Here is a 26,479-nt window from a genome sequence, read left to right as displayed (position 1 = left end):
TTGGAAAACGTTACTAAAATCCACCAACGGTTCATCACTAAGTAAAAGCGCAGGGTGTAAAGGGATGCAAAAGGTGTATAATGCTTTGAAATGTCTGATGCGCGCTGCTTCAAGGTGTGGGCAGCTTATTAAAACATGAAGTACAGTAAGAGGTTCTCCACAGTGGTCACACATGGGTTTCTGTTCTTTCTGGACCAGGAAGCCGTGTGTGAGCACAGTGAGACCTATTCGCAGTCGGCATAAAATAACCTCATAAAAACGATTCCTGTGTCTGCAACTTTTCCATTCAGATAGGTATGGCTTCACTAGGTGTAACTTATTTTCAGTCTGTCTGTCCCATTCAGTTTGCCAGTACATTGTAATGGACTTTCGTATGGTGTTCCGAAGGTCCTGGTAAGGAACCTTGGACTTCGTTATTGCACAATGCTTAGTATGGTATGCTGCTCTATCGACAGTTTCATTTTCTGGAATGCCGATGTGGCTTGGTACCCAACAAAAGACGACACTAACCCCTGCCGATGTGAGGCAGCACAGTCGAATTTTTAGCATACCTACAGCCGCATTCTTTGAAGGGACAAGGGAGGTCAAAGCAGTACGTGCAAAAAAATGCGTAGGTTAGGTGTAAGTGTAAAAAAATGCAAAATGGCTATGCGTAATGTGCTCCTTTCGGCCTGGGAAATCAAAGACCAGAAGAGAGGGGACAATATAATTATCTTGGGCGAACTGTGAGCGTTGATTTAAACTACCAGATGGAAACCAGGCGTGGAATTACAATGGGCCAGAGAGAATTCGGCAAACATATACCTCTGTGACTTAAAAATGTAAACTACTCCTGCGTACTCCCAGTGATTTACCTGCGCTGCAGAAACCTGGGAACTTGAGAACATTTAGGTTGGGCCAACGAGCCATGGAACGCAGAATGGTAGGAGTAACGCGTAAGGACAGGAGACGAGAGTTTTCGGATTGCTAGAGCGAAATTGAATGGAAGATATTCTAGCTCACATTGGGAAAAAAAAAGTGTAGTTGGACTGCGCATGTAGTGCGGAGACCCGACAACCGGTGGACCACCGGTGGAATGGCTACGGAGACGGAAGTAGAAGCAGGAGGAGGCCGATAACTAACGGAATTGATTCGGAAAGTTTGTTGCAAAGAATGATTAGGAGAGCGCAGGATAGCCGCAATTGAAAAGCAAGGGGAGGGGCCTTCATCCCGTAGAGGGCATAGACATGCCGATGATGATGACTTCCACCTCTTGAACAGTCGAAGGCCATGGTGTTGCCAATTAATTCTTTCGGCCCTGGAATTTTTACTTCGAGCAAGAAAATGTTTTTCTGCTTGTTTTCTCCGAGTTTTGAACCTAAGAAGCACAAAAAAAAGATCTGGTTGTGAGAACATTAATTAATTTACAGACATAACAATTAATTGGATGATTAGTTAGAAATTATGCTTTTTAGCGGCAAATTTCTCGTTTTGCTAAAAGCAACGACTCTTTGAGCCTACAGAAAAAAAAATACAACTGACAGTACAACTATTTACAGATTTGCAGACGTATTGACAAACAAGGATTTAATTTTCCTTAGTTGCCCCGTCGTCACACCGTGTCCACTGGAGCTTTTTCTTTTTCATATCGTCCAGCGCCGTGAAAACACAATGATGTCTCTCGCAAGGGGCATCCTTGAAGAACTCTTGCCCAGAAAGCTAGCAGTTTTAGCTTTCTTCCCAAATGCGCTAGAAGATATTTTGTGTAATCTCGTCAAATGACGACACCAGGGCCGAAACGGTTAAAATACTATTTTTTTGTTGTTGTTGTTGGAACATAAGGAAGCTGCACGGTCAGCAGCGCGATACATACCCACAGCGAAACGATATATATGCACAGCGAGGCGCTTGTATATTTCTGATAGAAAGAAAATTGCTATTTATTACGTCACGGGCGTCGCAACGGGGGGTTACATGGTGGGACCTATGGGAAATCGGAAAATGCGAGCAGTCATCACGTAATGTGTTAACATCGCACTGTACTTAGCGCTGGCGAAACGCCCGATGATCTGGAATATTACCAGGCTGCGTAAATGGCGAGTTGGTAAATTCCTTGATAAACCGCATGGGTTCGTTCTGTCACTGGTGATCAGTGTTCGGCAGTAACTAGTAAGTAGTAACGCGATACCGGTAACTATTCACTTTTCAGATGCGACGCTGAGAGCATCTCTTTTCGGCGTCCCTGTCCTTCCTGCGTGCGTCCGTTGTTGTTGTCCGCAGCCACTCTCCCCCTCTTCTCTCCGATAGCGAACACTCTTTCGCGAGGGGCATTGGATTGGATTCGATTGGCTTGGCTTGGCTTGGATTGGATTAAAGTGGATTGTGTTGGATTGTGTTGCGTCATAGCAGCGGCACTCTCTCTCTCCGCGGTCTCCTCTCCTTCGGGCGCGCTGCGCATATAACCGGTGGGCCGCTCTCCGGCGGCCTTTCGGTCGACGGTTGCTCTCCGCTTGCGCTTGAACCCCCCTCAGCGTCGCTTCACACCAGGGTTCCCGCGAGGGGAGGTGGGCGTAATTTTTTTGAGTAACGTAGCTCCAACTAGTTACTTTTAGGTTAGAGGAACTTGTAACTGCAACATTGTTGCGTTTTTGCAGGGCAACTGTAACCGGAAACACCGTTACAGATACTTTATTTATATAGAAAAAATATATCCAACAGCAATAATCATTAAAGGGGGACTTAAAGTTCGTGCTTTACACTTTCTCGACCTCTCTTCTTTCCCATATCCTCTCCAGCTTTTACCATTCCACTACACGGCTCCTCTCGCAGATTAGAATAGGAGGTCGCCAAGAGGACTAGTTTCCCTGCAGAAGACCGACGTTGGAGGTCAGTCGTGAAGGTGACTTCTTGAAACTTTACCTTGGTCTTGAGTCGAGCGGAAACAACAACAACAAAAAAAGAAGAAACTGACAGGAAGCTAGCCTACCCTTGTAAAGAAAGGCTACAGCAGAGGACCTCACCGAGAACGGGGCACCCATGATTACTCAAATGGTGCATCAACAAAACGTTTATGCAACAAAATGAGGTGTACGCAAGAATTGTTGGTGTTGGACTTAAATGTGCTATTTAACTTCCCTTCGTCCAAAGTTTTACCACGTGCAATTTGGACTTCTCGCGTGCTTTCGTACATTTCCATTAAATGATCTCTATCATTTGGTTTGTGATCTTTTAGATATAGTTTTATACACATACGTAAAGTAAAGATGTTACTGTTGTACGGTAACTGTAACTGCAACAGAGTTACTTTTTATTGGTAATGTGGCTGCTGGTAATATATCGATACGGGCATTCATGGATCATGTATCATGAATCATCGATACGGGCATCCATGGATCATGTGGAGCATACCTTGCCGTCACTGTGGTTGCACATATCCCACAATGGAACCAGGGCTGTCACATCGCCCACGTCGGCGCTGGGGACGAGGTTCTGGCGAGTCATCACGGCTGACACGGCCCACCTGCGCAGAGAAGCGTCGACGTCAGAAAGCAACGCTCGGCTAATCGGACAGTTCATGGCCGTAACGACAATACCAGTGCCAGTGCCACGCCCAGAACGGTCTGTCTTCTGGACATGAACCTGAGCTCACCTAAAGGGACCCTGAAACAGTTTCTTCAACTCGTTTCTAAATCTTAAATGATTTCAGAACATATTCAACAAACACATATCCAGCACTTAGTATAGGGGGTCACAAAATACCTTAGCCCAAATATTGCTGTTATACACACATCAGATAACTTAGAAACTTGCTCAAAAGATTTACTTCTCTTTTTCAGCCTCGACGTTCTTCAAGCGTTCGAATTACGCCCTTACAGCGATGTCGCGGCTATTGGTCGGCTTTCCTTTAGTTGCAGCAATAAATTAATTCGATAGCCACTCCTAGAAATCATCCCCACAAACGCAATTGCAAAAACGGGTGGAGTATCTGCTGCTACGAGAAAACCACGCAGTACCACTCCGTGCTGGCGATAGCTGAAGCTTTCGCACGGCTTCCAGGCGCGAAGTTAAGAGTGAACGCGTTTATCAGGAGTGTTGCAGATCCCCTTGAAACCTCTCGGCGTCTGTTCGCAGCCTCAAAAACCCTGGAGGTCGCAATCTCAACAATCTAGGCCTGCCGAACCATAGGCCAAACATGACGTGGCATTTTAGATGCAAAAAGCAAACACGATAGGAGTGCTGCCTCGCACTCATAGAGTGTTGTCCAAATTGCCTGACTTTTCAAGATTTTTCCCTCAACATTTTGTTCGAAATTCACTGATTTTGGAATATTTTCCAAAACACTTTGCGGGAGCACACCCACGCGTAGACAGCGTACACATTACTATTACACTGTACAAACTTCACACTTATTTCAACCATCTAGAAATCACGATTGAGGGATGCCGAAAAATCATATGAAAATATACTTTGGCGTTGCTATCTTATGTAAGAAGGTTTATTATACCATTGTGAATTTACTCACTGGTAAAAGTCAGGGCTGTTAAGACTGCTTCACTTATGCAAATAACGTAGCAAAACGAATCGCACCTAAATGAATTAATATGCCCTGTGAATTGGGGTTGCGACCGAAATACTAGCATCCAAACATTTTTCGGAGTCGTCGAGTAGGCATGCCCAATATTACGACAGATAACTTAACCACGAAACTGCGTAAGATGTGTCGACCGTCATTTGTAACGGGACACTGCTACGCAAAAGAACCATCTTGTTTCCAGAACTCATAGCCCGCAATGAGTGTAACCTCAACACTTCTGTCCAGCCCGTGTTTGAGAAGCACGTCATGTATTAATATATACGATCACCGATCATTCAAGACAAAGATGTTAGTTAATTCCAACCAGAAACGGACAGCTGCATTGTCTTAGAGTACTTGGGCCTATGGATAAGCCAAAAGCATCGCATTAAATTTAATTGAGAAACAAAACGTCTACATAAAAACATAGCCCATGAAAAAAATTCGTCCAGGTCCAATTCAGGCACGAACGAAAAAAAGTCGGTTGTTTTTCTCGTGTTAGCGAAAATTTTGAAGCCAATACTAAGGAAGGGAACTGAAAAGGACGCTGCAACACTTTTTTCAACTTTTTTTTTCGAAACCTTAAATGGTTGCAGAACATAGTCAACCAACACATCCACTACTTATATTAGGTGGTCGAAAAGTACCTCAGCCAAAACTTACTGATCTATACCCATCAGAGAACTCAAAAACTCGCTCAAAAGCTATTTCCGTCTTTCCCGGTCTTGGCGTTCTTCGACCGCTGGAATTACTTCATTACAGCGGTGTGGTGCCTATTTGCCGGCTTTATCAGCAGTATCAGCAATGAACGCATTCGACAGCCGCTTCAAATAGAAAGTCACAAAAGCAAAGCAGAAACGGAAGGCGCATCTGCTGCGACGAGCAAATCACGAAGTGTCGATCCGTGCTGTCAATAACTGCCGCTTTCGCAGTGCTTCCAGACGTGAAGGAAAGAGTGAAACGTTTATCGGCAGTGTTTCGGGCTTCCTTGAAGAAACGTGACGCGATAAAGCGCGCAAAAAAAAAGTACAACTGGTTAGCATAACTAATGTGGTTATACAAATCAAGCCCCAGTGCCGTCCTTCTTATTGCTGAACTTTTTTTTCGCCGTATCTTCACCTGGCAGCGCGATGCCTACGCTTTTGAGCAGAGGCAGGAAAACAAAATTGCAAAGCGATCATCAATCGAGCGGCGATGAAGCGCGGCTTTTAAACTCACAGGCGCCTCGCTAACTCGTCGGGTCCGCGACCTTTCTTTCATCTGTCAAAACTCACAGGAGCGACCACCGGGCCGTCACGGCGACGCGTCTGCGAGCCCCCACCCCTCCGATGTCATCCACTTAAGACGCCGAGGAGCCAACGCCCGACCTCGCTCTCAGAGCAAATTCCAGAAGGAACACTTTGACTTAAAGCGCACTCATAGCGCCAGACCGCAGAGTACGCGTGTATAGGACAGCTCCTCCGACCCTCCAGGTCCTGTCGAGTACGCCAGTGACGTCACACCCGTCTTTCCAGCACTGGCTACTGCGACATGACGTCAGCGATACCAGCACGGACGAGCAAATGAGGGAGGGAGCAAAAAAGGGGCCGAAGGAGAAACGCGAGCGCCTTGTCGGATTAGGTGGTTTCGAGAGAACAAAGCCGCTCGTTCATAGGCGAGAACGTGACAAGGCACGGAAGAGGAATACCTCGGGTTTTTCTCGGGCACCCCTTTACAGCAAACAGACGGAGACGGGGAGGAGGGCAAGTTCAATGACGCAGCCATCACCTTCTACACATGTTTAAATGTATATACACATATAAACCCGAACGCTGCCACCCTCACCCCCATTTTAGTCAGCACGCGGAGGCGAATGCGAACGAACGAACGTCCGGTTTCTCTCCAACCGATTGGAAACAAAGCGCTCAAAAGGCGGGCGACGGTAAAATAAAACCGACTACGCCGGTGCGGCGCGGCGGCGAATCTCTATCATTTGCTTCTTTAGACACGGCTGCAGGTGAGAGCTTCCAGGACACCGCGTTCCCCTCTCCGCTCCAACTGACTGAGGGAGCGAGCAACCACATAACAAGGGCATTGCTTGAAAACGCGCCGCCGGAGAGCTTAGCGAGAGTGGCTCTCGGTTTCTTTCATTTTCGTCCGCCGCGTACTCTTTGCGTTTTTTTTTTTTTAAGGCGTGAGAGTAAGAGAGAAAGAGGGGAGAATCCGCGGAAGGTTTGACGACGGCATTCGATTCGTTTCGGCGCCGTGCAAGCCCGGCCGAGGCGGTCAAGTTCAAGAGGGTTCGGAGGTAACACGGCGGCGGCAAAAAGTCCTCGCTCCTTTTTTACGAGCCCGAAACACGCGGCGCGCGGACATGCTCGCTTGACGCGCGTCTCAGCGCGTGCGCATCACTCGTTGGCGCGTGCGACAGACGATTTCAAAAATGGTGCGATGCTCGTCACAACACCGCGGCCGGAGATCGGCTGCTGCTTCACGCCGTTTCAAGAAGACTGCGTGAAAATTTGCGCAAACTGTATCTTCCCTGCTCTCTCGGTATTACTCAGCTTCGACGATACGCGCTTTTTCCTACCTGGCGTTGGATTTCGTGACGTTTAACTTTTTTTTTTCTTGCGGATGAACATTTGTTTCGAAGAGATTGAGGGAAGCGAAGATGTGCGCGAGACTGTTGCTGTTGGACTCGCTGGTTCGAAGTTATGCCAGCACTGGATAACGCAGTCTCCCCAGCAACGCGTCGTGATTGGTAACGAAAGTTGCTTGTTATGACGACTCTCCGGAATTTCGTGTCCTACCCAAGCGCTGACAGCTACTGTGGGCTTCATATTTGCAAACGCCCCGTGGAGACAACGAGGAGAAAAAATCACCCCGCAAAATTACTCCCGGAGTATACGACGGAAGTTACGATTGCCCGGGAATCACGCATGGTGCTGCAAAGAGGAAGAAGCGTTGATTACCTCTTCTAGCACCAGATTAATTATTTATTCCGAACTGAAAGGCAGCACGAGCATTGGATGAACTCAACCACGAGCGTTCTGAGAGCAACGTACAGGTTCTTCGAGGCGGACATCACACTGAAACCATCGCCACGGCCTGCGAAAAAAACTTTTCATCGAAGATGCTAGCTGGTTTTGGCAGCCACAGCAGACGTTAGCAGCCGGCTACTTCTGAGAACCTCTGAGTTGCTTCTACCGGAGGACCGTGGCCCAACGTGAATCAACGACGACCTCAAAAAAGGTGAGCTTTGACAAGCGCTTTTGCAGAATGTGACCGGCCTACGAAACTCGCACTCCGAGTTTTCTGATTTTTCTGCGTTTTCCACGAGCATTCGAACCGAAACTTTCTCAAATTTAATCTCACGAAATGCATAGAAAGGACGTCACTCTATCAAAAACCACGTTACGAGCCCATTGTTTTACTTTGTAAATGTCAAAGTAAGCTTGTTAATTTGTTCCCAACAGACGCTTGAACGGCACATATCCAGAAACCATTATTCTCAAGGAGTTTCTCTAAAAAAACTTAATTTGTTGCACATTCCTACATTTGCTTTAAACTTTTTTCATTTAAATATCGACATTTACATTCGCTACATTTGTTTGTTACATTTGTTTTACATGCAAGTTGATTTTTATTTACATACAGATTTAAATTTCATGTGAAAAAATAGCATTGTTGTGCGGATATTGTCTTTTTTAAGCACACTGCAGAGTATATTGAAGTAATTATGGGGTTTGATGCGCCTAAGCTTCATCTGGGCCATGATGCGCGCTGTATAGAGAAAGGCTCAGCGGATTAGCTTTCACAAGCTGAGGATGTTTAACGTGCGCAGAAATTTCGACACACGAGAGCGTTTAACGTCTCTTGTCACCTTCATCTGAAAAGCAATTACCGCGCGCGGTCGCGATCGACCCGCGGGCGTCCTTGGACTCAGCAGCGCGAAATGTATATAAAATTGGTCTAACCTTTCAATGGATGAAGCTGTGTTATGCTATACTGCCCACTAAATGCTGTACGCAATGAATAAACTCTGAAAGACGGGACTATATCGCGAATTCTCTTAATGTACAAATCGCACGGAGGGACCAAAGGCAGGAGGGGGTGTGGCGGGTATGGGGAGCGAATAAGGCGTTTCTGGAATAATTTCCGGAAACACCTGCAAGTACCGTATTTTCTCGGGAATACTCCGACCTTTCATATAATCCGCACCCCTACTTTCAGCCCGGCGGAAAAGAAAAAAAAATAAGCGCGTATTTCCCGCACATTTGATACAGGAAAGCCTGCACCAAAACTACTGCAGCAACACGTCGCATACTATGTAGACAGAAAAAGCGTATATTTAGCAGGTAGAATACACTGACTGCCAGGCGAAAGTCACAATCCACTAATGAAATTCAGTTGTTAGACTGCGTTCGTCCTTGCTTTTTCTTCCTTGTCCTTGTATGTTTTGCGCAATCGCTGCCACGGAAGACTTAGTCAGTGTTACTGCGTAGGAGCCTCACGGCAGAACGCGCGTTGCCGTGAAGCTCCACTAAAGGGAAAACCACGCGCATTATCCGCACCCCTACTCTGCAACTGAAAATTTCGCCTTTTTGGTGCGGCTTATACGGGTGAAAATACGGTAAGACCTAGCCAGTGTTCCTTCAACAAAATTCCTCCCCTCCCATCGACCTTTCCCGCCTCCGCGTACAGAAATCAGGCGAGACAGCTTTGAAGGAACAAGCACTGCCGGCAACGGCGGCTCACAACGCGCAGCAACTTTACTCGCGGTCACGAGGGAATCCCCGAATCCCACACGTTTCTGTTCGCGCCGCTAAACAAGGAACAGTTGGGCGTGTGATTGCGTCCTTGGCGCTCGAAGCGGGAACAGAACAAATCTGTAGAATCGCAAGTGCCCAGAGAGAATGGCGGCGCTGCCGAATACGTCATTCCTCAGACGTTATTGACGTGGCGCTGTACCAGCTGCGTTCCCGCCACCTTTCTTGTGGAAGACGGCGGAAGAAATGGAAGAATGATTTCCACGTCGTGTCTTTAGTATCGGAAACTCTCGGGTTGGACGGCCGTCCTTATCCCCCGTTCCCAGCATTGTTTTCCACCTTCTGAAATCCTCAAGCAGTCTTGAAAAGGCGAGCCCTTTTTGCCGCAACAGATTGAAGCCTTCCTTTTTGTGTTTAGATCATAAACAAACGAATAAATGGCAAAAAAATCAGCCAGTCAAGGCTGCTTACGTGCGGCAACGCGAAAGCCTAACATTTTATTTCAAGCTATGCAATACTGGGGCTATTCCGTTTAGCCTTGCACTCACCGCGGATGGCCAGCAGCTATTCCGAGGAGTCACCACACCATAGAGATGTATGGGAAAAAATCATGCACACTTCCGTGTGACGACGATGATGGTAGAACGCGACGATTTCTCGTGATGGGTTCCTCAGCTGGTCAGTGGGGGATTGGTAAGCCGCAGTGGGGGATTGGCTAACTCAGGAGGTACGCTCCCCTTTTCTAGAATACCCACGTACACCAACTCTCGGGTATGCCGTCCGTATGCCCAACGTTTGGGTTTGGGGTGTGGCGCGCGAATCGGCACATGTTGCTTAGTGTTCAGTGGGCAATTTTTCGAGTGGGTGCCAGTTTGAGGTGTTAAACCTTAGGATGCGACATTAGGCGGAACGTTCTAAACCTCAAAACGGGAAGTTAGGCCTAACGTCTTGTGGCTGACAGCCTTACAGCACACAGAGCAACGCTATTCTTCTCATGACGGATTCTTTGGTTGTCCTCAGAGGTTTGTCGTCAGATCCACAACTTTTGTAAACCTCAAACCGGCCGTGGTGCCCGGATGTGTGTTGCAGGCACGTTCCGTAGATTTTCGTACTACTATTTATACTAGAGGGAAATCTGGCGCCACTGCCTAGATGAGCCGAGCTTCAGCGAGCGTTCCGTCATGTACCGGGCAGGCACTTTCCATTTGTCCTTGGCATGGCTCATGAGCAGGTTGGAAAGTTGCCTCTGGCAGCGAAAAAGCAACAATATTACTGCAGAAGATTATTCAAATTCGTTTTGTTATTATAAAATTGAGATTTATTTGTCAGTGATTAGAAGCTTCATGCAAGGTGAACAAGAAAGAGATGTCGCCCTTTTTTGTTGATTCTGGCTTCGAGACAAAAAAGAAGCCTTGTAGCCAGCCAGCCAAGCCAAGTAGGCGAGGAACGAGGATAGCTGCAATGACGGCGCCCACGACGGCCCGCGATTGCACCCGCAGATTTCCGTCTAGTACATATTAGTATGAAATTCTACGGCGCGTTCCGATCCGTTGGCTCTCGGAATGCGTCCGAAATTCCCAAAACTTTGGCGATCTGACAGTCAGCTTCGCGCGTGCGGCACGCGCGTCAACTAGTGCAACAGGTGAACGTGACGGGCCGTGAGTACAACAGCCGCAGGCAGCCACGAGCACGTGAAGTGTCGCCATGGCGGCCTGCCAAAGTAATTCGCACCCACAGACAAAGAGACTAAAGCAGAGATGGCAAAATCACTCCTAAAAAGTAATTAAATTAGATTACTCATTACTTTCCTAGAATTTTCTAAAATGTAATGACATTACATTAGAAATTACAGGCGGCTGAAAGTAATTACATTACGTTACTATTACTTTTCAAAAGCGATGAAATTACTTTGAAATTACTTCAACGAAAATTCATCACTCATAGACTACCAATTAACTCATATACACTCTATTTAATACATGAGTTTGTACACTACCAATGCCCAGAGACTCTCTGGGCATTGGAACTCTACTTGGTCAACTTTCTATGCTGTAAGAGAAGCGGACAGGCTATATTGCAGTCAAAAGTAATTGGGAAAGTAACGAGTAATTTCCATGAAATTACTGGCCTGAAGTAATTTATTACATTACTAAACTACCAACACTCCAAAGAAATTCATTACATTACTCATTACAGCATGAAAGTAATTTAAATACTGTAATTTCATTACTGCCAAGTCTTAACTACAGCCACGGGATCGCAAACACGATGTACGGTATTGCAGGGAAAGCCACAATGCTTTCGTATTCAAAGCACGTACTCAGACTTGAGTACCCGGAGGAATATTTAAATCGCCTGCACGGAGGCCCTGGACGCCGATTAAAACGCTATCCGTCACGTTCGCTTTCCAAAAATCCATCAAAGCACTCCTAAAAGAGGAAAAAAAAAAGTTGCTACGTGCCCTCACGTTTGGTATTACAAACCTGAACGCACAAGGAAACTACTAAAAACAAAATACCCCCCCCCCCCCCCCTACACAGGCACGAAAAGAAAGGAACCGACCACGCTAAGATTGAGGCAGGACGAGCCAATATATCGACACCCGCTTCAATAAGTCGATCCGGGGTTGGAGCCCTCGCCTTCCTTTGTTCAACGATCGTGGCCGGGCTGGGGCAACAAAGGAGTGGGGAACACGTCGCCCGAGGCACGCGGGAAAGCAGATCCCCTTTTTAAACAGCCAAGAAACAACAGAGTCCAGCCCGCGCTGCGAACCACCGCGAAAAATAAACAGCGTTCATCGATCCCGACCACGTGATAGGCAGGACAAACAAGGACTGAAAGAGACGCGTCATTACCACGACGCTTAAGACGGTGAGTACAAATAGGGAGGACGACGACGCTTTCTTCCAGCATCCTGCCCCGTTTAACAAGAAAGGACGTAGCTGATTAATAACACTCTATACGGCGCTCGCTGACGCAAGCGCAAGCGCAAATAAAGGCGAAAATATTGCATAATCAGCACAAAAAGGCTGCACGACAAGAACGATGTTAGCTATGATCTCCGGTTGACCACTCATAAGAGCGGAACCAAAAAGATATCGGGGAGCAAATAACTTCGTAAAAACGAAAGCGTGGGGGCGAGTGTGAAACCTTGAGGGCTCCCGAAATTCCAGTGAATACAAGAATAGGAACGAAGTGTTGCAGGAACGAAGTGTTGCAGTAAAAAGATAATAGTCAATCTAAGAGCGACGTTTGGTTAATTAATTAGCTATGCACTAGCGAAGATGATACCAATCGCACCTCCAAAAACCCTGTCTCTGCAGGAGTCTGGTTTCAAAGGAGACATAGACACAAGATGATGCCCTGTCTCCAGGAAAGCTCATTGCTCTAAGAGTGACTTCAGACCGCTCCATACGAGGAGATCAAAATAGGCCTAAGCGTACGTCCGTGTGTGCAAGCACGTGTGTGCAAGCTCGTGTGCGTGTGCGTGCCTGCCTGCGCGCGCGAAAATGCGGATCACGTGTTACAGAGTGCATCCAGGGGAAGGGGCGCTTTATTTTACAAAAAGTTGCCCCTAAAAGCAATGTGCTTTATGGCACACAAAGTATCGTTGTACAGCTGTCTGATACAGTTCTCAAGTTTAGTACGTGTACTACAGGTTTCCTTGCTCTTTATTTTCTTTTTCAGGAAGTTTGCACGCTTTCTTTTTGCAAGAGAAGTGCAATTAAAGTTTCGTTTTAAATGCCTGAATTAACGCACGGGTTTGACCACCCGGATTTTTGCGTGGCGTTAATTGGAATGTGAGCGCCAACTCTGGTTAAATAGCGCATGAAAGTGGGCCAAATTACAGAACTACAACGAAGCAGCTTAGGCACTAAACAGAGGTAAATGAAATGCAGTTAAATAACACTGCCAACGTGGATGACGTCACACGGTGACTCTGTGATGCGAAGGCGTTTCCTTTTGCGTACTTCGGGAAACGGCTGACTGCGCTGCCATGCAACTTTTAACTAATTGCCCTTTTAACTAAATCGCTTTCGATGTAACAGGAAACCAATCAGTGGGGATCCTCGATTTACCAGTCCTGGACGGTCCGCGGGCAGTCCGAGGACTGCCTTCAGACGGGAAGTCCCATAAGAATACACGGAAAAATCAAGCGCCGGATCGCGTCTCGGGCAGTCCGCGGACGATCCGGGACTGATAATCGAGGAGGCCCATTATCTATGAGATGCACACGTCCACGCAGTTAAAAAAGCAAAAAAAAAAAAAATCGCGCAGCTTGCGGGTGTGGTGCAAGGCTGGAGAAACCTCAGAGCTAGCGGCCCCTCGCCCTTCGTCGGAGACCCGGCTGTTGCACCTCATATAGATTTCCGAACTTGCCGCTGAAAGTTCTCCATGTCTGGCAGGCCCCGAGCGTCTTGTCCGCAGGCTTTCACATCTCTCGCAAAGTGGACCGCGTTGGTAGGCGCAAGAACCCGCACCAACCGGCTTCGCGAACTCGGCGGCGTCTGTCACGCGAACTCGGCGTCTGTGCTCCCCACTTGAGGCGCGGGCGCACGTGAACTGGCGAGGACAAGAGCACGCAAGAAATCACGCCACGAACGCTGGGCAGAGTGTTCTCTAAGGTCGAGTTAGCCGACGCCGGGCGCTCCTTACGAGGCACACGCTCATTTCCCGGTATTTTTTCTTTCTGGCAACGCTGGAGGGCAGAACTAAAAGCGTAAACAGCTCCGCTGTAAAACAAGCCGTTTGTATGAAATGCACTGGCTGCAATCGGGCCTAACCTCGCCTGTCACAAACTATCACCGATGGCTCCACATGCAACCGACGGTAGTTTAGAGCGGCTAAGGGAGTTGGGTGATGAAGGATAGGAGCAAAATTTGAAACGGGGCTGAGTACTGGGCGTGGCACCTGAAACTGCATGGTTGTTGCACGGCCGCTGGATGAGAGCGCACGCAAGGTGCGGCCTGCCGCGTCGCCCGGATTTCAACGGGCGAGGGCGTGAGTGGCGGTGTTTACGTTTGCCGCCGCTTGACTCCCTCCCGGCGCTAGCGTTCGGGGACTGGTTTCGGGACGGAGCGGGGCGGTCCCCGTAGGCGAGCGCTTGCGCCGACTGAGAGACACAGCCAGCGCACGGGTTTTAAAGCTGTCGTTGTCCTTCCTGGGCTACTCAACCGCGAAAACTGTCTGTCCGTATGTATGTATGTACTGCCAGTCTGTCGCTCGATCCAGCCGCCCGGCCGTGACTGAAGCAGCAAGAAGTTAAAATAATTCTTGAATGAGATAAGGCAATACATTTTCCATGTAAATCTAAAAAGATGCTCTATATTCGACAACATTGTTAAAAAAGATGATATTCGACAAAAAGATAATAAACCACCGGTTAGCTTTGTCTGAAAACGTCTCACACACAGCACGTAAACCACGTTGCACAGTTTAAAGCTGCAAGTTGACTAGTTACAGTTCAAGCGGCAGGTATTTGGTGGGACTTTATACGTCCTAAATTTCCAAAATGTCCCCCTTTCTCGGGAAACGCAGCGTCGACACACGGGAGAGCGATGAATATTTGCCGACGACGCATTAAAGATTGCCTTAAAGACACTTCTTTGCAAAAAACATGTTGGCCGACCTCATAAAATGAGGACACGCGATAGGATGGCTGAAAAAGGATTTGAAAAGACTAGAAATTTTGCTATGCGTGTCTTTTGATACTCTATACTGGCCCGATCATGTCTTGCCGCGCATAGAGAGTTGGGTTGTTTCATTTTCGCAGGCACGACAATGCCTTTAAACGCGCTACTCGAGGCTGTATAGAAAGAAAAATAAATGCACCGTGCTGTGTTCAAGAGACAGTGCGTACGGCCCACTCTCCTAGCTGCTAACCATTTTTCAAACTTTGCGATGAGAACTAGCGCTAGGTACATTTCCTCCGTTATTTAATCGCCGATTTTAAACCCATATGCATTTATCCCTTAAGCTAACGGCCAGGCTCCTAGAGCAGCACGAGTATGTGTTCAAATTAGCGCGCTCTAAAGACACTGCTGTAGTTTTTCTGTGAACACACTGCGCTTCAATTCGAATGAATTTTCGTAGCGTAGGAAAATTTTCACATACGTTATTATTACGCCAGCTTTCTTTTTTTGTGTGCCCAAGCATAATCTCTACGTAATGCAACAAGTGCAATGCCTTGTATCTGCACAAATAATGCGTAATTCACGCATTTAGAAAATGAATAATTATGATATTCAAGATGTAGATTGTTGGTTTAAAATAGCAAAGAAAAGAACAAAATGTGAAATGGAAAAGTGGTGTTTGAATGCTTACGCATTATTTGGCAATTTTAGGAATTACTGTACAATTTCGCTTTTCTATTTTGTGTCCGGGCAAAAATTTAGCTTGCCGAGCTCGCCAAATATTTATTTTAATTTTTTGTCGACCCGGACATCCCATCTGCTCTCCTTAATTTTTTTCGAGGCAACAGGGAACAAGTAAAAATATCAGGTAGAAACTGGAAGAGCTTTTCATTCAACTGTATATATCTATATTGTCAAAATAAAAAGGGCCGACATACCTATGATAGTAGTATAATCAAGTCATATGTGCCGTGAGATTAATACGAATTGTGGTGTTTTATTTAGTACACGAGGAAAAACCTACATAAAAGTTAGTTATGTCTCAAACATTGAGAAGTGTTGGCACTCATAAATAACAAGCGCCGTCACAGAAGCATTGTTTCTGTTTGTCCGGAATTTTAATATATTCTCTGCAGTCGCAGCTTGCAGACGAAACGTAAATCTCTGTCGGGCGTGAGGTCACAAAGAGCATGCCGAGCGATGTAAGGCACAACGACACAGCAATGCGAGACGGAAGGCACACTAAAAGTAATGCTGCTGCTACGAACGGAATTTAACTTCCATCTTGACCAAATTAAGCTCAGCCGCCGCTAATCGTGGTTGTCTTTTAACAGGCGTACAATTAGTGCTGGTAAATGCCTTATGTGGAGCGTGGAACGCCGATGATAAGCCCACACTTCGAAATAAGCGGCCCGAAAGCCGGCGTCCCGCGGGCCGCGCTCCCCGCAACCAGTCCCGGAACGGTGGCGCCGCTGCGGCAGTATTTGGCTCTAGGCGCACTCACGCCGCTTTGGAGGCACGCGGCAGGCCGCACGTCAGTGCGCCTTTCATCCAGCGGCCGTGGTTGTTGTGCCAAAATGTCGCACGATTCGAAGGTAGGAATTGTGTGCATCGCCCTGAGCCAATGGGAAAGGCGGCGTTTGAACAAAGGAACCCAAGAACGAAACCCCCTTTCCCGGCACGTTTGCGTTGGGACCCATAAAGTTTTACAATCTACGCAACACCTTCAGCGAAAATGTCACTTAACATCGCTGACGAGGGTATACAAGGCCCAACACGTCCAGTACATGCGTACGGGCATACGAAATTCCGCGAGCCGAAATGCACAATTCAAACACGATAAAAGTTCCACCACTTCACCCGATTGTCTTTTGCCGAAGCCGTTTTTCTCCTCTGACTCTCTCCACGCTTATAGACGTTCTTTTTGACGTTTGGCCGACGCAGCGAGAATCGGAATTCTATCCGCTGGCAATAAACGCCGCTCCGCACCGACCGATCGTGGTGTGGTCGTTCCGTCAGCATAAGGCGCGCGATCGATGCTGCCTTTATCATTTTTTCCTCTCCACACACTCGGCGCCGGCTGGGCACCTCTTGACGGGCTCGCTTCACTCAGTCTGACGCATGCGCAGCCCACTCGCTTTTGTCATTGAGCCCGGAGACCCGTTGTTTACGTCGCCTTGTAATAGCGGTTTGGGCGGTCGACAAGGAATGCGGCAGCTCTTCTCTCAGCTCGTCAGATATGGTTCATCCTCCTCTGCAATTACTATGTATCTCTCTCAGGGAAGCTTCCTCCCAGTTTCTTATCATCGTAAGGGCCTCAAGCTGCCATATTCGATTTACGGGGGCCTGCACGGTGTCATTTGATGGAGGCGGAAGGGAATGCTTTTTTCCACGGGCGAAACTTAGTACTACTACTACTACTACTACTACTACTACTACTACTACTACTAGTAGTAGTAGTAGTAGTAGTAGTAGTAGTAGTAGTAGTAGTAGTAGTAGTAGTAGTAGTAGTAGTAGTAGTAGTAGTAGTAGTAGTAGTAGTAGTACATCTTACCGGTACAGCTGCATCTTACCGGTACTCACTTACGGGACCGAAACCTGGAGTCTCACTAAAAGGGTTCAACTTAACTTGAGGACAAATCAGCGAGCAATGGAGCGGAAGATGATAGGTGTAACATTAAGGGACAAGAAGAGAGCGGAGTGGGTAAGGGAACAAACGCGGGTTAAGGACATATTAGTAGCAATTAAGGAGAAATGGGTGTGAGCAGGGCATGCGAAGGCAAGATAACCATTGCTTATTAAGGGTAACAGGGTGGATCCCTAGAAAAGGCAAGCGTGGCAGGGGGCGGCAGAAAGTTAGGTGGGCAGATGAGATCAAGAAGTTTGCGGGGATAAATTGGTCGCAGTTAGCACAGGACCGGGATAGTTGGAGATTAATGGGAGAGGCTTTTGCCCTGAAGTTGGCGCAGACATGATGATGATGTCGATGAATAAGTTATTAGTAGCATTAGTAGTAGTAGTAGTAGTAGTAGTAGTAGTAGTAGTAGTAATAGTAGTAGTAGTAGTAGTGGTAGTAATAGTAGTAGTAGTGGCATTAGTAGTAGTAGTAATAGTAGTACCATTAGTAGTAGTAGTAGTAGTAGCATTAGTAGTAGTAGTAGTAGTAGTAGTAGTAGTAGTAATAGTAGCAGTAGTAGTAGTAGTAAAGAACCTTTACTGTAAAAGGAAGACTACTGGTTACGATGGAGGAAGGGATTGGGAGGGAAAGGGAAAGGAAAAATAAACAAATGATGGCAGTTTCTGAAGGCAGAGTTCATTGAACGAAAGGGCCAGCTCTTGGTACCTGCAGTACTGTTAGTAGTTCGGTGCAACTACAGTAGGTGGAGGAACCACTCAAACAAACCGTGCTAGACGGCTTTTGTAATACCAAAGCCAGAAAGCTTAACCCTTTCAGCCCTGATTTTTTTTTTCATTTCACAGAAAACAATGTTTTTTGTGTGGTTTCATAAAATGTGGGGTCCCACAGGGCCACAAATAAAAAATAGAGCTGGCAGTGCCAATATTTACTGATTTATTAATGAGGCACTTAAGACATCTGGCAATTAAAAAAATTATGTAGAGCAGAAACCTTGTTTCGCATATTTTCTTATACGTTAGGACCACATCAGCCTACACACCAAAAATGAGCTTCGTAGTGAACGTATATATTTATAGATTTACAAGCTTAGGAATGAAGCAAGGACCTCTGTTGTTTTTTTTTTTTTTTTCAGCCTCAATATCGAAATTTCGTCCTCACCGGAGCTGCTTCTTTTTTGTAGCTTCCAGCTCTGCTCAAATACGACAACGGTGACGTCTATCGCACTAGGCATCATTGAAGACAAATTTCCCAGAAAACTAGCTGTTTTGGTGGCGTTTTCTATGCGCTAGATGAACGTTTATGTCATGGCGTCAATTTTTCATCGCCAGGGCCGAAATGGTTAAAGCAACTAACACCGAGGACTCCTGGTGGGTCGTGGTTTGCATCAATATGCACGAGAATGCCTAATTTATGGTTGCAATACGCCTGCCAGGCCTGGCCCCTCCGTCAAATGATGATGATATGTCAGGCGATCACTGCGTCATCTTGCGAAACGGATCATAGCCGCACCGGAAGACGTCCTGCTTACATGCTTCAAGGAAGTTAGAAAGCCAGGAGTCAACGTCGAAGGGTCAGTTCTACGCGAGGAAGTTCACATATCCGTGCTCTTCTTGCACATTGAAGACTTCCAAGCGTCCGGCGGCTGGATCCCCCGACTTAAGGCGCGACACGCATTGTCGTACAAAGCAGCGCCCGGTGAAGAGAAAAATACCGCTAGCTTCATTTTTACGTTGCAGAACAATGTAGTCCTGGACGTTGAAAAGAAGAAAGAGCCACACAAATTTACCAGCAACTTCAACGTTGCTCAGTAAAGCGGACTTGCTGACGGAGTATGCATATTTTCCTCCTGTTTTTAAACTGTTTGGATAATACGATTTGCGCATAAGACGTTTTATTTCCCGGTTCCCGTGAAAAACGTATCAACGAGATTTCACTGTGTGGCTTTTACCTTGGTGCAACCACCTCATTAGATTGAGCATAAGATGTAGATCTGCGGAAGGAGACAGCGCACAGAACGCAATCGAAGCATCTTCGCTTGGCTACCTGATTGTCGTCACAGAGCTGTCACACACTAACCAATGACTGTTTCCTAGAGTGTCCAAGCGCCCTCGCTCGTTTTACAGACGTGAAGGTCTCGGGTTCGACCTGACGGGCAAGTTTTTACTGCCTGCGAAAAGCTTCGGCACCTGAAGTTGCTTCGGGAGCACACTCAGGTTGAAAGAAATTCTACGTTCTTCAAAAGTGTCGCTCTGCTTTGGCGATAAGGCGCGCTCGTTTCTCAGCCCATACACTGGAACGCAAAAAAGAAGTCTGCTACCCGCCGTAAAAGTAGCTGCCCGAAATATCACCTGGCAAATTACCTCGATAAGAGAAATGAAATCGGAAAATTTCTCATTCGGAGACCATGGCATCGCAAAACAGGAACGTCTAGACCATAAAATGTCGTAACAGGGTAGTAACGGCCGTACTTACCAACTCCTTATGCCGGATTTAGACTTGCCACAACTGTCGTAATAACTTTAAAGAATGACGTCAGTCCACGTCTCAGCCAACTGAACTGCGTGACACGACGTTTTTTTTCGTCCATAGCTCACGATACGGCTTTTGCGTCAGTCGTCTGAACATGGCATTACGAACCTTACTACTCCGCGGTACGGTACGTAGGCTCTGCCACTAGCAACTGCGTGGTTAGGAAATTAACTGGGTTTACGACGTAGCATAAAATACATTAAAATCATGCTTACGACTAAGTTACGCATGACCAGTTAGTAAACGCATATAGCTCAGAAGGGTGCTATCGCCAGGACTTTAGTAGTGAAGGTAGTGGGGCTTACTGCCTGCTTCAGTTAGTAACCCTGACTAGCGCTGCATTTACTACCTCCAGTTACTAAGTGCCTAGTGTATACTGGGACAAGTAACTTGTTAGTGCCCCGTCAGTGAATGCCACAACCTTTTTTTTTAAGAGTGAGAGATGGTACGGACCTTCGTTCTGCAGCATTTTTTTAAATCGTGGGACTTACTAACAGAACACTAACCAGTTACTTGTGCCAGTATAAATTAGGTATAAACTAGGCCAGTATAACCTAACTGGCCATGCATAGCCTAGTAAAAACCTACGCGTGACAATGTGGATCTGCTGAGCGTGCAGCACGACCTAGACAGATTCAACACGCACATATCACACGTAGACAACCGACAAATAAATTGAGCAAGAAAGCCAACAACATGCACGAGGAGAGCGAGTATAACTTAGTTACATGAGAGATACATCTGTTCTTCTTGCTTTTATATCCAGCAGCGGAAAGTCCTCTCATAGAGTCGGTGGACTTGTTCAGAAATGAAATATTTTAGCGATAACTTTAGAATTATGCATCTTAATGTGAGCATATAGAAATCAGCTTGTGGATTTGCAAAAACTTTTTAATCGTGATTTGGAGTGGGAAAAGTGCTGCAGTTTTATGAATTGTTTAATAATTCATAGAACTCTGTGCTATCAGTGAATGTTAGTATAAAACAAGCAGCAACTACTAAGTGCACGGTTTAGACTAGTAACGGTTCCAATCGTAGTGGCAAGACCTGCGTACTGCTCTGGGGGGTAGTAAAGTTCGTAAGGAGTTATTAAATACAGCCGTTACTACCCTTTTACGAGCTTTTTTGTTAAGAGTGAGTGGCACGACGGGGCTGATGAATATGATGGTGATGCTGGTTGTAAAATCGAGGCGAACCGTTGTGTTTTTACTCGTCAATGGTTGAAAACCCCTATCGTTCCCTTACGACGTGTTTACAGCTGTACTCTGCGAGCACTGTGAGAACTATAGAGAAACGCGGAAAAGGTCAGCTCCCTGTGTAAGAGGGGGAGCAAATGCCTTTCTATTTCCGTGCAGCTCAAACGGGGTGAACTTCGGTGTGACCACCGCTCACCGGAGAGAAAAAGCATCACTCAAACGCAGCCACAAGCACCCGCCTTTAGTTCTGCGTCGGCAACGTTCGAGCTTCTCCGTCCAACTTAGTTCTCCTGCTCCTCACGTTTAATCCCAGCTAAGCAATCGGCACATACCGAAGCTCCCAGTACGAATGCAGTGGCTCCGGTATGCATTGCCGTGCGGTCCGCATTTGTGTGAAAGGCTGTTCCGCGCCACGCGCGTCCGATTTTCCTTTTTCTACGTCACGTTTCGCGCCGAGCAGTGGCCGGAGTCAGATTTGGCCAGAGATAAAAGGGAAGCAGCAGCGAGTAGTGCGGGGCGCGAGCTGTGTTATTACGAATCGGCGGTCGGTGACGCCCCGTCCGCCGCTAGGGGGGGCGGCGAACTTTATAAACACCGCCGCCGTCGCGACCGCACGAATTCTTCGCACCCTCGGGCCGACGAGCAACCACCGGGCGGGGAACGCCCCGGCAATTCTTTCATCAGTCAATCAGTCGTCGCCTGCGAGGCCAACGAACGCGCCGCTTTGGTTCCGCGCTTTTTCATCAACGCGCCGGCACGCCGAGGGAGGAGAGGAGGCACCCCGCAAGGACCGCCACTTTCTCCTCTTCTGTTGGCCCTGTGGTTCACGGTCGAGTCTCGAGGAGGACGTCAAGCATTTCACTTTACTGCTTATGGACTAGAATTGTATTTTGAAGCGAAAGCTTTCTTAGTGAAACCGATGGCGTGCTGTCAAAAAAACTAACGCATTTCCCCATAGACCGGTCGGTCGACCAAAAAGCTCTGTAAGATATCTCGACACACGGCGCGTGCGTAAAACAGGGTTTACATTGAGTCAAAACGGTTACCTGAAAATCGCGAAAAAGGAACGGCTCTATATCCGACAGTATACGCGTCGATTATTAAGGAGTACAATAGCATTTCTTTATATCATAAACAACGTATCGGTATAAGTTTAGATCGTTTCTAGATGCGTTTACTTACTTATAGTGCGCGAAATATCGTCGAATGCGTTCGTTCTTCGCTTGCGATTTGGGTCTTCGAAGGTTTGGCGTTCGATTGGATGTACAGTCTTTGTCAAAATTTTGTGGGCCATGGCGACCGCGGCCGGAGCAGGCGCGCGGCCGAGCAGGGGCGCTGCGCTCGCCGCTATCGGCTGGTTACGCGGCTAACGAGAGCGAGGGGAATTATCAAGCTTCCTTTCGTAGTCGGTCTGGCGCGATAAGTGCAGCGGGGCCTGTTTCTCAGAGTAGGCGGACTTCGCTTCAGCGCAGGCACTTTGCGCAACACTCCGGGCGCACTACAAAAGCAAGAACAAAAGTTCCCCTCGCTTTCTTTAGTCGCGCAACCAGCCGACAGCGGCAAGCGCAGCGCCCCTGCTCGGCCGCGCGCCTGCTCCGGCCGCGGTCACCCTGGCCCACAAAATTTCGACAAAAACTGTACTTTCAACGAACGTTTTCACGCACTTTTGACGCAGTTTTGATATGAGACAGCTTTTGCGCTTCCCTCAACTTTCTCTGGGAAGGGATAGTAAAATGTTAGTGTGCTGAAAGGTTCAATTGGTCGTTTTAAAATTATTTCAAGTAAACGATATTACTAGGCAGGATGCCGAGATTGTCCTAAAGCAGCGTGAAATCTGCCGCGGGCACCACGAACCCCGGGGCATGAGCCGTTCATCTACGGGGAACTATAGGCAGTCAAAGCGGTTGCGCAGGGGCTCCCGATTCGTGCACCTCTGCAGCTTCCCGTTCATGATTCAACTTACCTTGAAGCCCTAAACTATGCTCTCTGCAGTCACATATACAAAAAGGACAAAAAGCTTCGACATAGGCGACTTGTAGAAAAAAAAAAACGAACCTAATGGGAAATACAAGGTTGTCACCTAAAAAGTACGATGGGTGTTAGTGGAATGCGTTGTCTGTATATATGGGAAATTAAGGCTTTCCCTTAACTATGCTACGGTTACAACAAAAAAATTCAACAATATCGACAGTGGTAGAAAGGTGGACTTCGTTTGACTGACAAAAACCAGTGGTGCAGCCTATTTTTAATTAGAAAATGATCGCGCTAAGCCTTAAGGATTTGGGAAGCAGGCAGTCGCCCTTACCGTCAAAATGTATATAACAATTTCTACGTTTGACAACAGGACTAACTGAAGATTTCTAAAAAAAAATACACTTGTAACCTTTTTACCTCCAAAGTTATGATGGCAATTGTGGCCGGGCTCTTTGGAAAAATATAGAGCCGTTCCAATCAATGGGAAAGCTGTCGGAAAAGCAGAGCAGTGATTCGCCATAATGGGCTGTACCGCCATTATCTGCTCACCTTACCACCCATCACGCTCTTCGCCGCCCTGTCTCATTCCTCTCCTGATAAATTCAAAGGGAGTTTGTCCAACGCATTTCAAATTTCCCGCCTTCGCCATGCTCGCGCGCCCCCTGCCAGAAACTGTGCCAGCGGGAGTTCTGTTCTTTTTGTGGTTGCTTTTCCTCGCGCACCTGCCGGCGTTGCACTGCCACTTTTTTTTTTCGCTTACTATCGTAAAAATCAACTCAACGAGCGCTCTTAACTAAATGAACGCGGGCGCTGCCGGTGAATTACGTACATTTTGCCTCAAATGTACCTGCAGTTTTCTTCGCGCTAAACAACGGGGAGATGTATGACAAGCGCGAACGGTTCACGAGTTTCGAACGCTTATCATTTTATAAACCGCTTGGTTTTCAGCGACGACAGCCGCTACGACGGGACGCCGTGTGTCTTTACTTGGGCCCAGGGAGCGAGCTATGACGACAAGGCGAGCTCCTAAAGTGCTCTGCCCTTAAAAACACACAAGCTTAAATTGGACGTATTCTTCTAGCCCAAAAGCAAACCGTCATGTCGTAGGATGTGTTGATGGGGGGCAGTTGGTAGTGACACTTCGGAGGAAAAACACCCCGAAGACGGAACAAAAGAAACGATTCGCTAAACACAAACGCTGCAGAACAGGGCCCGGTCTATTGCGGCGGGAAAATTTATGTAAAGGAGGAATATATATGCAAATATGCGTTCGTATATTTTGCATACACGCAAAAATATACGAAGTATGTGTAAATGTGAAAACATATTTTCCTGCCGAAATAAACCGCGCTCAGTTGTTCTTCAGGGCTAGCCTGATTATTATTATTCTTTTGTGCCGCTTTGGCGCCCATTACTTCAAGATGGTAAACAATTCCGACAGAACCCATGTCCGACGACGGTAGCATTAGCATTACCCGGGCTGTTGGTGAGATTTGCGTCGACAAAACTGAATTCGCGTCGCACGCCGCGAGTCACGGTTGGCCCTTTGATTTATAGTTAAAATAGCAAAGGAGGGAACGAAATTCTGCAGGAAATCTTTACAGGAACATTTAGGACAAAATAAAGCTTGTTTAATTCGAAAGAACAAAGCATGCGGAACTTATGTCAATTCCAGCTGCGAAAAACGGTAAAAAAAAAAACGCAATATTGAAAAGCTTTTAAATTTCCCGCGACACGATGTTCCCAGTGATGCAATTGAGGGAAGAGTAAAGGCATAATTGGATTGATTATGGGGTTTTTAATGCGCCGACACTTCACAGGCGATGAGGCGCGCCGTGTGTGGCGGGCTCCGAATTCAATTTGTCCACCTGGGGATCTTTAACGTGCGCCCAAATCTTGAACACTAGGGCGTTTTAGGGGCGACGCCCCTTATGGGATGAGGCTGTTGGCGTCTCCTGTCGTCGTCGTCGTAATCATCGTCTCATGTAGTCACAGTACTAAAACACCGGGAAACTCGCCTACGACTCGAGCTAGAACGTAACGCGTATACTAAAAACTACCGGGACACTCGCTTACGCCTCGAGCTAGAGAGATTGGTGCTTGAAGGACAACAGGCTTTTGCAGCAAAGCTGTCCTCCTCTACCCCCCAACGGTTTCATAAAAGCGCCAATACGCCAAGAATACACTCATACACTGCATGCTTTGCCCCTTCCCAGGTTGCACTATAGTAAAAATGGCCCAGTTTTTTTTTTTTTTTTTTTTTGCTTTTCGCTTTCATAGGAAAAGCGGCTCGCTTTCATAGGAAAAGCGGCCGCTGCAGCCGGGAATCGAATCCGCGTCGTTGGGCTCAGCAACAGAACGCCTTAGCCACTGCAGCCACCGCGGCGGGTAGTAAAAACACAATTACCAATGTGCAGTAACCTACAGATTAGCATTTCGATGATACGATAAATCGAAACTAGGGGCCCGAGTATGTGCAATCGCATAATCGCGCTTTTGGCAGTGACTCCGATCGGCGTCCGCCAACCGTAGAATTAATATCCGGTGACGTCACGAAGACAAGGCCAGAAAGCAGGAAGTGAGCCGCCACTGCTTCAACTGCTTTAAATATTTTTCTTAATGTCTATGCCAGTGGTTCTCAAATGAGGGCGCGTGGGGGCATTTAAGGGGTCCGCGAAGCCCTACGCGAATTTTTTACACCCCCAATTCCTTTCTCCTTTTTGCTAGACCTTGCTGGAAAATGCAAAAAAAAAAAAAAAAAAAAAGTGGTTTCGCTACATGACTTGTACGTACGTTTTTTCCCCGCGTAGCACATGCTCTAACGTTCGCTTTTCGCGCGACACGCCAGCTATGCGGCAAAGCCAGATACTCAAGAGGATGGGTGAAAACTGCAAAAGCAAATTGTTGGAAATTTGGCACGCGTAATAGTCAAAAACAATAGGCGTGCATCGAATAAGTATTTTGGCGACTTTAGCTGCAAGTAAAAATTATTTGACATTATGACACGATCAACATAGTTCATCCTGGGGTCCCCGGTACACTCATAGTTGACAACCTCTGGTCTATGCTATTCGAAAAAGTTTGCAATTAAATTGGCACCCTCGGCACTGGGACAAAGCAATCGTTTTAGGGAACAAACACGCATTGTGCCTTGATGTCCCCTTACTGACCCCTCTGTATTATTATCCACTTGTTCGCCCGTGCTTTTG

General features: G+C 47.1%; 1 protein-coding gene across 1 annotated transcript in view; it reads right to left on the bottom strand.

Moving 5' to 3' along the window:
- Setd3 (SET domain containing 3) overlaps positions 1–26,479 on the bottom strand; it is a 195,159-nt gene that overhangs the window by 84,497 nt on the left and 84,183 nt on the right. The window contains exon 9 of the mRNA XM_077674126.1: positions 3,388–3,499. Within this exon, the coding sequence (XP_077530252.1) occupies positions 3,388–3,499 (112 nt within the window). The remainder of the gene's footprint in view (positions 1–3,387; positions 3,500–26,479) is intronic.

Source organism: Haemaphysalis longicornis, unplaced genomic scaffold (genome assembly GCF_048455015.1).
Source record: "Haemaphysalis longicornis isolate Haplotype H1 unplaced genomic scaffold, Haemaphysalis longicornis Haplotype H1 scaffold_6, whole genome shotgun sequence".
Lineage (NCBI taxonomy): Eukaryota > Metazoa > Arthropoda > Arachnida > Ixodida > Ixodidae > Haemaphysalis > Haemaphysalis longicornis.
Note: the sequence above shows the minus strand (reverse complement) of the source record. Positions and strands in the feature narration are given on the sequence as shown.